This window comes from Monomorium pharaonis, chromosome 3 (genome assembly GCF_013373865.1).
Source record: "Monomorium pharaonis isolate MP-MQ-018 chromosome 3, ASM1337386v2, whole genome shotgun sequence".
Classification (NCBI taxonomy): domain Eukaryota; kingdom Metazoa; phylum Arthropoda; class Insecta; order Hymenoptera; family Formicidae; genus Monomorium; species Monomorium pharaonis.
In genome coordinates this window covers 19,351,669-19,370,513 of record NC_050469.1, presented here as the reverse complement: position 1 = coordinate 19,370,513, position 18,845 = coordinate 19,351,669, and the positions used below count along the sequence as shown (strand labels likewise).

The 18,845-nt window shown below is 38.1% G+C and overlaps 1 protein-coding gene across 1 annotated transcript; it reads left to right on the top strand.

The window, feature by feature from the left end:
• Positions 1 to 410: 410 nt before the first annotated feature.
• Positions 411 to 9,216, top strand: LOC105831279 (forkhead box protein D1). The gene is made up of 2 exons (XM_028194485.2): positions 411 to 659; positions 5,992 to 9,216. The coding sequence occupies exons 1-2, from the start codon at positions 438 to 440 to the stop codon at positions 7,354 to 7,356; spliced, it is 1,587 nt and encodes a 528-aa protein (XP_028050286.2). The 5' UTR covers positions 411 to 437; the 3' UTR covers positions 7,357 to 9,216.
• The last annotated feature ends 9,629 nt before the right edge of the window (positions 9,217 to 18,845 follow it).

Here is an 18,845-nt window from a genome sequence, read left to right as displayed (position 1 = left end):
GAGCAGTAACGAGGAGAGCCCAACCTCGAGTGTTTAAGATTCTTTCGGATTTTGTGATTATCGTGACAGCCAGCGTGGTCCAGGCAGGCCTCGGCCTCGGCCTCGGCCTCGGCCGGCCGCGGGTCCCCGTGGTTGGATCCGATGGAAATTTACAAAAACCTCCTTCCTGCCGCCTTCGCGCGACCATGCTGCCGCGCGAGTATCGGCCAACGTCAAAGAGCTGCAAAGTGCTGTCGGCCCACCGCATTTGCACGTAGGGAGCCGTGAGACGGACAAACGGACGAAAGAGAGAAAGAGAGAGGTAGAGAGAGAGAGAGAGAGAGAGAGAGAGAGAGAGAGAGAGAGAGAGAGAGAGAGAGAGAGAGAGAGAGAGAGAGAGAGAGAGAGAAACAGAGACAGAGACTGGTCCTCGGTATCGCTGATCTCGCCGCTCGTCGATGATGCCGCGGCCCTCGCGCGATACCTACGGTGATCAGAAACCGCCCTATTCCTACATATCGCTTACGGCGATGGCGATATGGTCGTCGAGGGACAAGATGCTACCGCTCGCCGAGATTTACAAATTCATCGCCGACCGTTTCCCCTACTATAGGAAGGACACGCGACGATGGCAAAACTCCTTGAGGCACAATTTGTCCTTCAACGATTGCTTCATCAAGGTTAGTCTAACCATCACATATCCGACGGTTGAACGGAACGTTCCTTCTACTGATAGGCTTCCTTCTTTTCATCCTGCACTCACTAATTTGTGTCGAGAGATCTTTTCTATCTAGATAAAAAGTATAACAGGATTCATTATGATAATTATGACATCTCGATTAACCTCGAGGAATAATATTGCGTTAGTTTTGTCAAAGTTTATAACGAACCACTTGTAAAGTAACAGCTCTCGAATCGCAATCGTCGAACGAGAAACGGATCTTTGATTGACGCGACGTGCCTTTTCAATGTGAATATCCGTGGCTCGCGAAGCGACGACGCAACGCGCAAGGTGTTTGCTGTTTGGTTGCTGTATTATCGAGCCATCTGTTTCGCACCTGCCAACGTGTGCGACCGCGTGATCATCGTCACGGCGCGCGTACCGTTCACCCTCAAAATTACCAAAGAACTCTGCCGCGCCGCTTCCTTTTCGTCGCTCGACCCTTACTCCTCACGGTAAAATCACTTTCAAACCCCCTCCCCCTCCCACACACACACACACACTTACACATCCCGCATGTACGTCACACGGTGAGACAAACTTGACCACAAGCTAAAAATCCAAATGTTTTACACAGATGTATCCGGAAATGGTTTGTTCTACGATAAAATTAATGTGTAGCTCGAAATCTTTCAAACTTCTTTCTACAAATAAATGTAACTTATTGGTACTATTTTTCCGAAATGCTTCCGCGACGTTTGCCACAGGTTTGTGATGATCGTCAAAAAAAATTATTTTAATGGCTCGAAAACGATAATTAATCATATCGATGACCGATAATATTTCAAATAACATTTCTACGTACCCACCTGTCGTCTTTCCCGTTAACACATCGATACATATGATTTACTTTTGTCATACAAATTGTAGGATACAAAATCGATTTTTGAGAAATCAGATAGACTCTCAAGACTATTATTGATTTTGTACTCAACTGTAGGCATAATTTAAACTATATTATTGTGTTACATTATACAGTTTTTCCATAGTATAGCTTGGAATCTTTTAAAAATATATTATTTTAAACGTATGAGAAAATTTCAATATATATTTAATTAGTATGTTTTACTTCACAAAGATTGAAACACAACTTTGATTCAAAATTTATATATTTATGTTGTATCACTTTTTTCTGTTCTGCGCGTTTCTAAGTTTAGAATGTGAAAATAATTGAAACTTCATGAAGCTTAACTTTATCTTATCCGAAACTTGAAAGATACACGCAAGTGCCAATTTTAAAATAAAATTCTAACTTAAGATCACAGTTCTCTAAAAACTAAATAATTAATAAAAATTCCACCCGATTATTCTTTATCAAATAGAGTAGAAAAACTGTACGAAAAGTTTTTGCCTTTTATTTTGTCAAAATATTTTATATAAACAGGCATATGTTCGAAAGAAAATTAAAATTTCAATTTTAGATTAATCGATTCGAATTAAAAACAATTGTAAAGTAAAAAAGGAGAAATATATTCTTATTTCAAATTCAATACAATAGCTGTATCCTTTTTTTAAGTTGAATAAATTTTATCCTATATGGGCCCGTTTACAATGAATAATAATTACCGTCGTTAGAAAGCGTGAAACTATAAGCGGAAACGATGGAAAGTAATAATGTCTCTGCGAGAAAATTTCCTGAAATTTTATATCGGAAGAAGCAGGCATTAATCGTGGATTAATTAAAATTGATATTATTTACGTATAAATATGGACTGCGACAGTTAATAAAGAGCACTTACCAGATTGTTCTTTTACGGATTTTCGGTCAATTTCTATTAAGTTTAACAAAGTCATTGTCTTTAAATTTACACAAATATCTTTTAGTCCTAAATAATAAAATTACGTTTTTTATGCCAACCGACTTTATTCAGGATTGAAATAAGGCACAACACATTAAATTCAATTAAATTTTCAACAAAACGATAAAAAAGCATCCTCTCTCTTCTGTTAATCGTTTAAGTCAAATAAATCATAAGTTGAAAAAAATAAATTTCGTTTTAATAGCAAATAATATCTAATTTTAAATCTGATTATAAAATGATGAAATTGTGTAAATTTTGAATCTCTTTACAGTTGTTAATTTTTTCGGCAGCATAATTTAAAAAGCAAATTTAAATTCTGTGTTATAGGATAATTCAATTCAAGTATTATATATATATGTTTAATTTCTTATTTTTCTGTTTCAAGTTAAATGCATAAATAATTGAATTGAAGAAAATTAATTTAATCAAGTTAAAAGATTTAGTCAAATTAACAACTTTTTTCTCAGTGTACAATTCAATAGAGCTCTAGCGGATATTTATCGAAATCACGATAAATATATTATTTTGTGCCGAGTAATAAATAAATTATTTTTTCTTTTTAAATATTCTACCTGTTTTCTCTCTTTTTGCAAGATAACTTTAGAAATAATAATATGTACTATCATACGTTATATTATCAGGGTGAAGAGGAAGTTTAAATAAAATTTAAATGGCTAAAGATTTAAACGAGCGATTCAAGTACCTTGTAGTACGATATCTTTTTCGGTATAACTTCTGAAAGGCAGCAAAATGTAATCGCAAGAAACATTCGGTAGTGGTGAATGGTATTTTTTTCCAAATTCACTCCAGCATTCGAGCATAATCCCCCTCCGCGACCTGAAATTCCAGACTGGCGGTATAACGATGAAAAGAAACGAGAGGCAAAAGACGCGAACGCAGCTTACATGCGCGAGCGATCTCGTCTATCTCTCGTCGAGGCGTGGTACTAATAATAGCGCGCGCGACGGTAATATATTTCCCTCCGCGAGATCTGTCCGGCAGCAGGTTATGCCTTTCCGATCGAATTAACTCAACCGATCGGCAGATAATCGTTTCGCGTTATTAAATGTAAAACCTGTTCGTTCCTGGCAAGTAATGGCTCTCCCGGCTCTCTACAGCTCATCAATCGCCGCTAAGACTGCGATGGCCATGCATACTCCTTATATGTATATCGGCCATCGTCCAAGAGACGCGCCTAGGCGCCCTTCCACGTGATACCACGTGAGAGGGGAAAAACACACGCAGGGGGGCCATACTCCTATCCGAGGGTGCGATACGAGCGGCCGTGCTTTACGAGAATTCGCATAATTGCAGCGTTGCCAGCGTACGTTTTACGCGACGGCTGACATCTTCCGTCTCTTCCGAGATTCAATTAAGGCCCGACTTCACAAACGAGCATTCATCAAAGCGTGGATTTCAAAGTAGCGCAGACCTAGTTTCCGACCAATTCCGATCGACTTTGCCAATCGACACGATTATAAACTTTCCGTTCTCTCACCACTTCCACATATAAGCAAACATCTTCCGCATTCGATACACGTCCGTCATAATCGTTCATTAAAAACACAACTTTTTTTTTATTTCTTGTATAATGTGCAGATTATTTAAATATTTTGTGTCAAATTGGTATTCAACAGTCTTCAGTATTAAAATAACACAATTTATAAATAAATTCACAAATAAGAAAAAATAATGTAGCTTTGAAATGGAAATTTTGACAACTAAACGAATAAAGTGTTATACATCATATATTATAAAATATTAACTTTACCGAAGAAATATCTTGTTACAATTTTTTTCGAGTTAAAGTGTTTTATATTTTTTATATTAATTTTTTTGCATAATATTTATGTTACTTTCTCAACATATTCATCTATGTGTTATAGTGACGCAAAAATATGAGTAAACCGATTGGGACAACATTATATGTGTATATTAAATTTACAACACAAAATATCCAACTTTGTGTAGTATAAATAGAAGAGAAACGTAATTTATACAATACTAAATTAAATATTAAAAAAATAAAGCTTTATTAATATTCCGTTTGAAAATATTAAAATAATACAATTATATTACGTTATACAAGAAATTAAAAAATTCTTCGGTCATTCTTCGGTTGAAATGGATCTTGGTGCTAGCAATAATTTTATCAATTATTAAATATATTTTCCAGTTCTATTTCCTGCGTGTTGATATATAATAATTTACCTGCTTATACGATTCACATTACGTTAAATTAATACTCAACCATGTTAAAAAATCAACATGAAAATGTTAACAAGGATTTAATAACATAAATACAAAATGTATTTTTACTAGTTAGTTTTACACTGAGAAACCCGTTTAGTTGAATCAACTAAACTCTTGTTTGGATGTGGGCAAACAAATACATTGGTTGACGCAACAAAACAATGTAATTGTCCGCCCATATCCAAACAAAAATTTACTTAATTTAATCATATGGAATTGTCAGTGTAGTATTACAAAATATTTAAACTACATTTTTTTGTTGCGTCAATCAATGTATTTGTTTGCCCATATCCAAACAAGAGTTTAGTTGATTCAACCATATGGGTCTCTCGGTGTATTATATTATATTTCTACTGGGTAGCTTTCTACCGTGTAGTTTTAATTTTCCATATCAACAGCAATTGTCCAACTTGCAACTGAAGCTTTCAGACACAGTTTTATATTATATGATGCACGAATATCTATTTATTATACGTATAATAAAATCTTTATTCATCGAAAAAGATTTATGATACTTTATAGACCAAAATGTGAATCTGGTGCAAATCAATGTCGTTCATTTCTCGTTGGAAACACGAAGTAAAAAATTTGCCAAAAATAAACGTTAAAATTCAAGATTGACATCGAATCGATACGATATCCATGTGGTTTATTATCTGTCATCTGACAGTCACGCGCTATCTATCATCGTCCAATATGGATTAAGTTGTCATTCTATGTACGCCATTGTTTGTGTATTAGCAAATCTTTTACGTGGTTTCTTGCAAAATTTCTAATAATAAATTCTGACTGAGGAATTGATAATAAATTCGTTGAAATCGATCTTTCTTTCCCTTCTCTTTTTCTCTTTGCAAAATGACACCGACACAATTTAAAAGTATAGCTTTGATAAATTATGATATCAATATAGATACAGAGTAGTACGGCTATTAACACATTTGTTCTAAGCATTATTCTTGACGTGATCGCAATTTTATTGCGCCAAAATTTTAAAAGTATATATTATTTATGCGATAGTTATGTCGTAGAAAAAATCTTGTAGAGAGAATTGCCCACAAACTTAATATAATATTCAGACGTATAAGCGTGGGTATGAGATTAGACTTTTTCGAAATGACATATGCGAGTCCATCGGTTTGGACACTGTCGCGGAACACTCTTCGACTCGTACGTATAAATACATTTCGTACCGACGTGCAATGGTCGCACTTGATAAACCGGACGTTCGACTTTTAGGTACCGCGGGGTCCGCATCGTCCAGGAAAAGGAGCTTACTGGGCATTGCATCCCGCCGCATTGTCCATGTTCGAGAACGGTTCGCTCCTTCGGCGACGGAAGCGCTTCAAGCTGCACAAACCGGACAAGGAGCTGCTCAAGTCCGAGCTGCAGGCGCTCGCCTCGGCGATGCCGCCGCCGTTGCCACCGCCACCGCCGCCCCCGCCGCAGCCGCCACCGCCGCAGCCGCCGCCACCGCCGCCACAGCCGCAGCCGCAGCCAGAATCGACCGGCGGGATCGTCGACGCGAGCGCGACGTGTCCCGGCAACGGTCTCAGCCTGGCGAATCTCCACCGTTTACGAGACGACCTGCTCCGATGGGAGATACAGGAGAGGCGAATGATGGTCGCGAACCACGGCGGAGATTTCGCCAGCTTCGGCCGATTTGACGCCGCCGCCGCCGCCGCTGCTGCCGCTGCCGCTGCCGGGCTACCGGCTGGACCGACAGCGCCCGAAGCCGCCACCGCTGGTTACTATCTACTGTCACCCGAAGTCAGGCAGAGACTGGTCGCGGGCGGTGCTACCGATGGCAGTAACGAGATTCTCAGAACTTACGAGGCCGCGGCGTTGCTGCACTCTGCCACTTCCTGGAACTTTCCCGGTTTCCCGCCGGTCTCGCCGTCGTACGCGGTATCGCAACTGCCGTATATTCAGCAGCAGACTACCGCTAGCAGCAGACAGGCCGTCATCCATCCGACGCGGGACGAGCGCCGTCTGTCGAGCGACCGCGCCCTGGAGAACGGACCTATGATCACCGCTACGGAAAGAGATACGGTCTTCACGGGTGAGAATACTTACGAGATCACGGCTTACAATCGCGGCGAGAAACTCGCCGCAGAGGAGGAACCGCTCTCGTCATCCTCGTCCTCGTCCTCGTCCTCCAGAATTAACCTCTATCGAAGCACCGCTCTGACCACCGTCGCCTCGTCACCACCGACGTCGCCTACCTCCAGGTCGTCCTATCGCCACCTCTCGCCGATCTCGAGTCTGGCGGTGGAGGTCGAACGTACTCAGCTGCCCTCCAATCGCGAGGACCAGGTCGTTTTGACCGCAGCGAGCACAGAAAAAAGGGTTAAAAAGCCATTCACCATCGAGAATATTATCGCGCCCGATGACATCAACGAGGGTAGCGGCGACGGCGGTGGTGGCAGTGGCGGTGGCGGGGTTGGGACTGGTGGTACTGGCGACGAGGAAGCCTCGAGGTTGACCGACGAGCCGATCGCGAAAAAGTCTTCGCTTCTCGTGCCGAGACCTCTTTACGCCGGGTACTCGATGTCGATCGCAACCACGGGTGTTCAGAGGCCGTCCTACGGCACCGCCACTTGAACTTTGTTCTTCGTCTCGTTATCGATGGGATTAGTTGAATGACGCGTCAGTCCAGTACGCGTTTAAACGTCTCGAAGGATGTTTCCTCAAAGGTTCCGAGCGTACTTTCGACAGTTCCGAGGATGCGACCGCGATGTGTTTCTTATAGTGCCGTCTGCGTACGTACACTCCACCTTCTTTTATCTAACATGGTTCGCGCGGGGAAATGAGAAAGAGTGATTAGCCCCCGTCATCCCGTTGCAGGTGTGAGCCCAAATCGGAGCGAAAGAAAAAATCCCAATTGGAATCGTATGAAGAACCTTCGTCAGATTCAATTAGATAAGCGAAGGTGTAATGTATTTAAAGAGACAGCATCCGGAGGTGAGAAGAGATCCGTAAAATTTCTATTTACTACTGACATCTCGAAATCGACACTTTGTTTTATTCGAACGCGACGTGAAATTCGAACGAGATGATCGCAGGTACTTTTCGATTTGATCGCGACGCGATCGACCACTGAAGAAGAGTCTTGTTGAATTGGCCGAATCTACCAGGTTTCCAATTAATTAAACAAGACTCTTTTTTCAGTGATTGGACGTAATTTTGTGATCTTTTATCTAATTCGTCATGAATCGACGCGAATCGATGCGATGCAGATATAGGGAGACATCGTAGACAAAACGTTAGTTCCTCTAAAGGCCGTTCTCTCTTATCGGGAGGTCTTTGCTTGCTGATATTGGTTTTTTGTTGCGCGTGCCGTAAAAGTCGTTCTTGGTCTCTCTAAATTTATAAACTGTCCGTGAGCAGTTAATTAGAGTTTTTCATAATTTACGGCTATCTCGTATGAGATCTCAAAGACGATTGGTTATTGTACCGTATTGTACCGTATTGTACCCAAATCGGCGGCAGCGTGCGATGTTGTGCACAAAGATAATTAATAATTATCGAAATCGCGTTGCGGCTTTTGCCTATGTAATTAACCAATTAGATTTCTAAACGATTAGGCGCAAGCGTGGACGCGAACACAGCTATACCGATGTTACGTTTAGCGCAAAAATAAAAGTAACGATGTAGTTCACTTTGAGATTCATATATAAATATGTATTTCAAGGGATTGGCTTCGTGCTATGTATAACTATTTTAATTGGAATATTTTATATAAAAGGAACGAAAAGTACCAGTTTTAATTATCATCGTTTTAAAGAGTCTACAGAATTCTTATGTGCGTGAGTTATGGGAATATCTATATAGAAAAAACTACGTGTTATTCATTTTTTTTTTGTAATATCCCTGAAGCATGAGCGAACAACGAGACATACACGTTGCTCACATATTTATTCATCTATCTTTTTTTTGTAAAAATGTAAATATATGTCTGTAGATTAATACAACTAATTTATTAATAATTAAATTGTAAGCAAACCAATCGTGGTTTGAAAAGTAGATTAACATTTAAACTGTAAATTATTTTTGTAACATGAAATTCTATCGGATATTACATTCTTTTTCTTAAACAAAATTCTTATATAGATAAAAACATTCGCACGTTTTAATTTCACGGAATAGATACGAAGGTACTCGATTCCTTTTCTATAGAAAATGTCCAATTAATCTCAGTATTAAATCTGTAAAAACTGATTGAAACTGCATTGTTATCCAGATTTTCGTGGAACGCCAGCCCGTTTTTTTGCGTAACGTGCCGTCGATTAAATTATAAGCATTTCTTGCGTTTCTTGAAACAAAAAGGCTGCTCGTTACATTCGTGCATTGTCGCATTCATCTATACTCTGTACTCGTACTCGCTCGAGCAAAAACGATTTGTAAATGTAGAAACGATTCGTAGCGAAATAAATTATTGTATATACGTAGAATAACGATATACATATGAGTATCTTTTCATTCTCATCCTCTACTTTTTACCTCTTACCATTATTTACCAAGAGTCGCTGATTTGGATCTTTAGTTGTAGTAATTTATGAATTTTAATTTCGTCAATGAATTTCATACACGCGTTGCCCATAAGCTTTTTTTCAAGTTATCGATGCCTCAATTTCTCTCATATACATATTTATTTTATAGGAATAGTCAAGGGATAGTTAAGGAATAGTTTGAGGTTATATTTTAAGAAACTTGTATCGCGAGAGAAACAAAAACAATTTTGCCTATCTCTTCAAAAATATCGTAAATTTAACAAACTTCTTAAGAATTTCTTGAGATCCTTTAGTTCCAGAATTTCTTGTGACGCGTAACACATATCTCTTCTCAAGCCGATTAAAATTAAAAGATTGAAAGTAAAAAATCTTCTTTGCTGTAAAATTGTTTCTGCTTGGAAGGGAAGGTTCACTTGAAAGTAACATTATTATGATACTCGTTATACCTGAAATATGTTACTGATACAAGTCATGTTTGGTGGGCGCTCGCCGGGAACACATGGACGGAGAGGCGTGTGTTTGTCAATTAAGTGGAAAAACGTGTTGATTTCACGCATGGCTCGGGATTACGAGCACAATAGAGATTGTTTAAAAGCGCTTTGTTGTCGGGAATGGGAAGCGCGGACCACCATGCCGCGTCGAACCGTGGCCGCGACCCATCTCGACTTTTTTTTTCTTTTTTCTTTTAACGTACCGGCTGCCTTTCTGCGCTCTCTTTCCATGGGAGTCCGCGTAGCGTGCGTAATAAAAAGGATTATCCGTAATTTCTGCCTCTAATGGAGACGGGGAAGATTTAATAAGGACTACCTCAGCGAGTCACGCTCGTTGGTGGGTCTCGTTGCTTGCGTCTCGCGATACATCTGCAGGGAAGAGTATAGGCCAGAAGAGGATGATGTCGAATTGGTATCGAATATCTGTCGTGTCATAAATGATTGATAATACGGAAAAGGAATTAGAAATTTTACGTTATTATTTATGCGCGTGTTTTGAACGTCTTTCGAACAAACGATTTAATTAAACGAAATTTGACAACTTTTCAGCCAAAAACGTTTCGTAATATTCGCTGATGTGAGAAAAGTATATGTTTACTTATAGATTTAGATATAATATAAAGAATCATGTAAATTAAATAAATATATAATGTGTTATCAATAATATATTGTACGCGCGCGCTATTTTCTATATGTTCTTTGATAAATTCGAAAATAAATCTACACAACTTAAATATTCTAGTAAGATCGTCAAACGATTAACTTGCGATAAAATTGCGACGAGATCGTTATCGTGAAAAGAGTCAGGTAATATCCCGTATTTCCATTCCAGAATAATCAAATTGGAAACAAAATAAGCCGGTCGAAATAATCGAAAATGTACGAGATTGCAACTGGCGACCGTTATAAGCGACTAAATAATGGAGACACGATGTAGAGCGCCATTATTACTTTCCATTGAGAACGATTTATGGACAAAACAGTTGCGATAGTATTCAACGGCGGCGCATCGACCTCGTATGATCAATCGTTACGCTCTACAAGTACGCGAATCGATTATCGTTAATAAAGCTCGTTAAAGGCAGTACTTGGCAAACACAAGTTGGTAGATAGGTAGGTAGGTAGGTAGGTAGGTAGGTAGGTAGGTAGGTATAGTTCCTCGCTCGGAGGTCACATGGACTGGACTAGCGGTAGTTCGGTTTACGTCAACTATATAGCAGTTCGATATTTGGCGTGCACTGACCGTGTACACGTCATAAAATATTTAGATAAGAATATCGCACGATGGTGTGAAAGTGATAGGCTACTTCTCTTTAACCTGCTTTTCAGGCTAGATAAAAATTAAGTAGCTTAGAAATGTAAAATTACAATAGGAACAGCCAAGGAGTGAGTCAAGAGCCGTAAAGAAATTGGAATTGCTCGAAAAATCAAACTAGTTTTTTTAAAGGTTCTTCATTGACCTAATTCAACTTTTTTTTTAGCACTAATAAAAAAGGAATAATTAAATTATAAGCATGCAATTTCTCTCATACATAAGTTCATAAATCTTTGATAACGTTCTCCCGCGCAGACATTTTTTACTAGATGTGAATACTAATTATCGATAAAAGTATAGACTACACACAAATATATATTACCTACACATATTTACAGGTTTAAAGGAGCCTCGTGATGCACAGTTTTGTTGCGCTTGTTTCTTTTATTCATAGATAAATATATTAGATCGATTTAGAGTAGAATAACGTATACGTAAATTTTATAAACAACTAAAACGTATGCGAGAGAATGGAAAAATGCAAGTCAGTCAATTATCCGATTAGATTAGTGGTAGATTATGAATGTGAGTTCGCGCGCGGATTATTATTTCTGCCATTATAACGCGGCCCAAAAGCAAAGACTTAACAAGGCTTCGAGCAAATTCATACAAAGAAAAACAACAAAGCCGGAGGATCGAAGCCGTACGTGCTGACCATGAGATAAAATGAGACAAACGGAATTACCTTTCTACCTTTAGTCCTCTCGTTGCCTTCGCTCTTTTTCACTTTTTATTCCTCTTATTTTACAACCTGTCTGTTCGTCTTTTATTGAAAGGAAGGAACGTGGCCATGCTACGTGATTTGGTGATAATCCTCGGTACGATACACTGTGCAAATCGACGAAACTTATACGTTATTAGCCAAACATTCCGACTGAAAATTGGAATAAAGGCTGCTCCAAACGCTTGCCTTTAAGTCAACGTTTACTTCACAAATGAATCAAGTACAAATGGTCATCGACAAATATGGATAAAAAATTTCTTGCTTAAAGATGTTGCTAATATCATATTATTGCAATTAGTTAATGATGTCATGAGAAAGAGAGAGAGAGAGAGAGAGAGAGAGAGAGAGATTACGGGAATATCAATCCGATCAATTTATGTCCTTGAATAAGCCATCAGTGCTGTGAGACAAATAGAAACAAATTTATCCACAAAAGTAAATAACAAATGTAAAAAATAATCTTTTCGTTAAAAATTTTTCTTAAACAAAAATAAATTTGAAAATTATAAATTTTTTCAAGTAATATTTTCGCATATGGATTTAAGCTTGGACAATTTTCAACAGAGAGTCTTTTGCAAATACATGATACATAACCATATTTCAACATTTTAATAAATTATAACTTATAATTACCTAATGTTTAATAAGGCGTTAAAATACTTTAAGTGCAGTTGTACCAATCAGATAGATACAAGTCCTAGATATATTTGATATTGACCTCAAAATTATTTGATATCGTCTAAAACAGCCTTAAACCGCTGCGTGTCCAAATTCCATGCCCGATGTACATGTATATTGAATCTGCATTGTACGCGAAGAGTTCGTTGCGCTTTCGCGTTTGCGAGTAAACAAAAGGCGCAACGGAAGCAACGGAAACCTCAAATGATTCGACGGAGAAGGAGAATTCGGCTAATTTCGCCGTAACACGCCACGGCCAACCTCTCGATCTTTTGTAGCGTAACGCGAATATCCTCGCGAGTATTCTCTCACCTCGGGGTTTCTTCTCTCACCTCGAAAGCGCGAGAGAATTTTCCTTGTAAACCACGACAGGTTTAATTCTATTCGGGTTTCTCTATGACAAACCTAATTAATTCGATCTATCTTTATGTTTCACGGTTTCGGATCATCTTCGATACAATTCTATGGTAAAAGTTCTAAAAGAGCATAATGTTGCTAGAAGCAAATACGCATTGATAATTATTGAGATTCATGTTCTCATTTTTGTGTAAATTACGTCCCGATAAAAGTCTTGTATAATTCCAACATTTATATGAAATTTGGCAAATTAAGCGTAAATTCATGTCAAGTAAAAACAAGTTGCCGACATCCATCTAAACAGCTTGAAATGCTGCGAAACAATAATCGGACGCTAATTTGAATTTTTTAAATTCGTAATGTTAAATTTATCATGTCATTATCATGTCATATCTTTGCGTGATAAAGAGAACAGCAAATGTGTTAAAAATTTTTAAGTATGACAAATGACAGACAAATAATTTGAAGGGAATTTTTTTTAATGTCATCTTTAAAAAAAAAAGTGTCTTTTTCCATATGCGATTTAGTCGTATAATTTTTCGCACGCGTTTAGAAAAATAGAAAAAGTTTTAGTGTTGCAGTTTTTACCGATCAACATGATGTTTTAAACCGATTATGTATCCTATTGTAGACAAGTGATGGTAGAATGCAACGTTATATAGTGTGACAGCGAAGTTCGGATAAACGGAACGAGCACTACGTTGTTCGACGCGATCAAGTAAAATAGGCTTCCGGAGGCGGGCACTACTGCAGATTTGACGAATCTCCAAGTCAAAGAGGAAAGCCCGCCGTTTGGCAAACTCGACGTAAGTGGTAAAGTAGTAGTAGTAAGGAAATGCGTAGGAAAGAGGAGTAGAGTGAGGAGAGCCCCCGCTGCGGGGTGAGATGCGCATCGAGAAGAGGCGTCGGACGAGGACGAGGACGAGGACGAGGAGAAGCCGGCCGCAGCCGCCTCTAGGCCGGAAAGATGTGCGAGAGAGCCTCGAAGGTAGAAGACAAAGATGAAAAGATGAAAGGCATCCCGCCTTCAGCCACCGCCGCGCGCCGCCGCCGGTGCGGTGCGGTGCGTTGCTTCTGCCGCCTTCTTCGTTGCTGCTTCTCGCGCTGCCTGGCGCGGTGTCTGGTCATCAACACCTGAATCCCAAGAGCGCGTTTCTCGGGTTCTTTCTCTCGCTCCTTTTGCGCGCCTCTCTTTGTTCCACGGCCGCCGCGTTCGCGCCCATTTCGTTCCCTCGGCCGCCGCCGCCGTCGCCGCCGCGTCTAGCCTCAAGGTACTCCAGGGCCAGTTTCTCTACCTCTCTACCTCTATTCGGGCCTTCTTCGCCCCCTCGAAACACACTCCATCTCTCACATACACACACCTACCTACATATCCGATGTGCACGCGCACGCCCCGCCACGCACCTCTCTCTCTCTCTCTCCCTCTCTCTCTCCTCTCTCTCTTTCTGTAACTAACGCGGCGTAATCTAGGCCCGACTGATGGATGGAATTCCTCACCGAGAGGTGCCTCCGCCGCAAAATCGAACCAGAAAAAATTGCCGACGGACCGAATGCTTTAACGCCGCTTTTGTTGTCCGCTCCGCTCCGCGCCACTCCGCACCGCGTTCCGATCCGAGGTAAAAGGGCTAACCGCTTCGGCGCTCGCGGCCAAATTTCGCGACGAATTCGAAACGGTGCAAAGGGGGACGAGCGGTAAGAGTCCAAGTAAAAATCGATATCGAGCCGCCACGAGCGTCCCACTACGTCGATCAATGAAAACTACGACGAAGAAAGACACCCGTTGAACAAGTAATGGCTTTTTGGACACACGCATATTTGGGGGTGCGCGCGCGTGTATGTGTGAGCGTGTGTGTGCAGCCGAAGCGAACGCGCCCGAAGGCACACCTGTGACGATGCAGAGCCACGCTGTCTGGAAGTCTCATTCTCGTTTCGGCGCGGCGCGGCCCGGCCCTTTTACCGAGGCTCACCCGAAAAAAGGACCGAAAGATAGGCGAGAGAGCCTCGGAGCGGTTCGACGGAGAGAGGGTTTATTAATATTGTGAGATCGCCGCTCGCCCCCCGCTCCGGCCCCCGTCGACAGTGTCTACAGATTCGAGTAACATATTTTATATCGTCTCTTTCGAGACGATGCACATCGAGTGTTTGACTCGACTCAACTATGTGACGAATATCAGCAGCGCATCGTGTTACGTGCGATTAACTACCGCATGGCCCACAATGAGATTTAGCCTGGTTTGTGTGCTATGTTGTATTTATTCTGTTGTCCCCATCCAGTTATACAACCAGTGCCTCATTTTAACGTATTCATAATTTTCCTTTTAAACGCCGTTTAAATTTAAGATTTATGAAAATTTAAGAAAAGAGAGTTTAAAGAGAGTTGAAACACCTTTAATCTTTTAAATCTAAACATCGTCATTTCTAAATACTTAAAAATAAAACACTTCAATATCCCAAGATTAAGTACTTCTTGTTTGTGTGGCGCTACGTAAAAATGTAACATGTCAATATATACATTTGTATATTGTAAAGTTTTATATTTATGCAATTTGAAATACAAGTGTAAAAAATATTTCAATTGACGTGTCATTTATACCACGTGCGTATCTTTTTACTTTTTTCCCCATTATAAGTATGTATATGTATATGCAGTATATGTATATGTATATGTATATATTACTATATTTTATGCAAGCGCTTATATCTGTCATTTTAATTTTGATATTTAAGTTTATATTATATAATTTGTTTCTATCTTGTTTAGATAGAATTTTAAGTTTTTGTTATTTTTGTTAAATTCGTTATTTAACAAAAATGCTCGTTTGCTTTTATCATATCAGTATTCTTACTGCTACTCCTTTTTTTATTCAATTAACTTTTAGTAATAAATATTGTACCACGGATTATTTAATGCAAGGTAACATTTAAGCTAGATAATTATTGCCAGCGTACAAATTTAATTTAATTGTGTTAATGATTTGTAATTTCAATCACAGCAATCTCTTAACTCTTGTGTCCACGAACGGGTAGTACCTACTTGACTAGTTTTTCTGAAAATTTTTTGTTTCTGTCAAAATTTTTTTAATCGCGCCTGGATCGTCGCGATTTGATTATTTTACTATCAAAGTAAATACTTTTACTTTAATTTTTTAAAGCTAGAATTAAAAAATATATTGCATTAAAGTTTCACTTACACCTGGGCTACAACCGGGGTACACGCGTACACACTAGTAGAAATATATATTATTTACGTGCAGCTATCACGTCAATTGATGAAAAAGCTTGAAAAAGCTACAATAAATAAAAACGAAGGTTTTTATAAACAAATACAGTAATAATTATTTATTTATTTATCACATTCTAAATACTTTGTAATATATATAGCATGCTCATCACACCGGTTTTTGGCATTCTGAACAAGATTTTCCGTGTTTTCCTTTTAATAGTTTGTGTATAGCATAGATGATACGACCCAGCAAATATTTTTTTGTTTTTATCATCTCTTTGTTCAAATACAGAAAGGATTTGTTGGCCTACCGAGAATAGACTCCACTGTCAGTTTCACATTATAATGCTTCATTGTTTGTAAATTTTGCGATTAATCCTCAATTATTGAAAGAGCAAGCTCGTGATTTAATTGTCACATAAATATTCTACGTTTATTTGCTTTTTTAAACATTGTATCATTTTCGTAATAAATAATGTAAGCTGCAGGAGTTGCAATGTTTATGATATTATAAAGAAAGAGCGAGTGGCCATCTCGCCGCTGGATCCATTGTGTCGATTCCAACTTTGTATCTATTGTAATAAAGAATAATTTCAGGTTTTTTTCTTGGCGTTATCTGACATTACTTTATCGGAGTGCATAGTCGAAAGTAATATAACGGCCTTTTTTTTTTCAGTACATAGTCATTTTTTTATGAAAACCGAATAATGTCAAAAATTCTGCTCTTGTTTCGAAAAGAGCCGTGGCTTTTGTAGAATTTGTTTTTATTTACAGTGCAAACAACAGTTTAATTCCAAGATAATAGATGTTTAGTTAGCCGCTAAGACGTGAAAAAATTGTCCATGCAGATATTTCTTCCAGATCCTTTATTTATAACGCTTACAGCTGTGCGAGTTCTTTGACAACTACTCTTTCTCCTTGATTGGTTTCACGTGCCTCACCTACTTTACTTGTGTAAAGCAAACCTTTCAATGGATAAGAATTTTCAGCATCACAAATCCACAATATCTTTATTCCATATTTAGCTGGCTTAGACGGAATGTATTGTGTGAATCTTGTTCTACCTCAGTAAGAATAAAGTTGTTCGTCTATAGTCAAATTTTCCGTTGGCCTGTACATTTTTGTAAATTAGAATTCAACATATCCCAAATATCTCGGATAGGAGCAGTTTTATCTTCAATTAATCGTTATTGGCGTCATCAAAACGTATAAAAACGTATATGCAATATTCCAAAAAACGATTAATACTTATTAAAAACTGGTTTTGTGTGAGTCAGAGCGGACTATATTATATCTAAAAAGGGTCTCTGTCTTTCTTGAATACATACATCGCAGATGTCGAATATCATCATCCCGCCAGAGCAAACTTTTCATGCTACGAAGCATTTACGGACGAAATTTCGATAGTGGGTACATGTGTATATATGTCCCGGTTATAACAACATAGATAAATTTTATCGTGGACACAAGGGTTAATATTTTAAGAAATAGGTGTAAAAAGATTTATACATTTTCTTTTTCATGTGTTGTGAAATTTCCTCTCAACGGTTTATTCATTAGTGGATTCTGACGTTGATAATGCAGGGGGGGGGAGAGGGTTAATAAAATTTTTCGCTGAACATTGTATATCGGACATTGGGCAATTTGAACACAGTGAATTCCATAGATGCCCGCGTTAATCGGCTTGCATCATTTTACTTAAATTTTTTAAACAAATCCAGTAAGACTAATTTTTGAATTTGGAAGGAGGGTTTATCCCCTCCCCCTTAAAATCCGTCAATGGGTTTATTTTATAGAAACAAGAAAAATGTAGGTTTGTTACTTAAAATACTTACATTTTTAAGGGCACGAGTCTTTAGTCTTTAATGCGATTCACCCTACGAGATCCTTTCTCTATTCACACGCTCGTTCGTGTTTACATGACGTTTTGTATGGATAGCGCGTGCTTTATTATATACAGTTGGGACGTCATACTAACAGAGCAATTTTAAAGAATCAAGTTTCAGTGTCTGACTGATGTCAGATATTTGATTACATTTTATCTTCTTGTTTATCGCATGAATCTATTATATTTACACATGTATTTAAATATATGCTTATGCAATCACTTATGAGAATTAAATTTAACAAAAAAAGAATAAATACTAATAAAAATTAGTATTTGATTCTTTTCTAATGAAAATGTCAAAGGACATTTTAAAATTACTTAATATCATTGTTTGACATCAAAATTTACATAATATTTGTGAAACACAAGATTCAAATTAAAGTTTTTATCAAAATTTGCGAAATAAATTTCTAACTAAAGAGTAAGTTGTAATCTATTCCCTTTAAAATTTAATCACTTTAATAATAAGTGTCTGCCAGGATCTTTTCTTAATATTTGTAATTCTCCAACCGATGTCATCATTTTGCATTCGAGGTATAATATTATGACTGTAATTTTTCTCATTATAATCTAAAAGATGCAAATGTTAAAGTTATAAAATAAGTAAATATTTTTACAAAATAAAAAAAAAAACAGTATTGTACCGAAAATTGATGTCATGCTATTTTCCATAAAACCTTTTGTTTGATAATTTTGTACTTGATAAATTATCAAGAAAGACATTAAAACTAATTACACAAAAGTTTTGACAAAAACATGTCTGTAAAAGTTTACAAGTTTTTATGTTTAATACATACAATCGATATTAAGAAAGCGTGTAAACAATATGAACGGTCGATCCGTGTAAGCAATATTATAATTACATTCAATATTTGATTAGTGTTACAGATAATAAGAGAGACT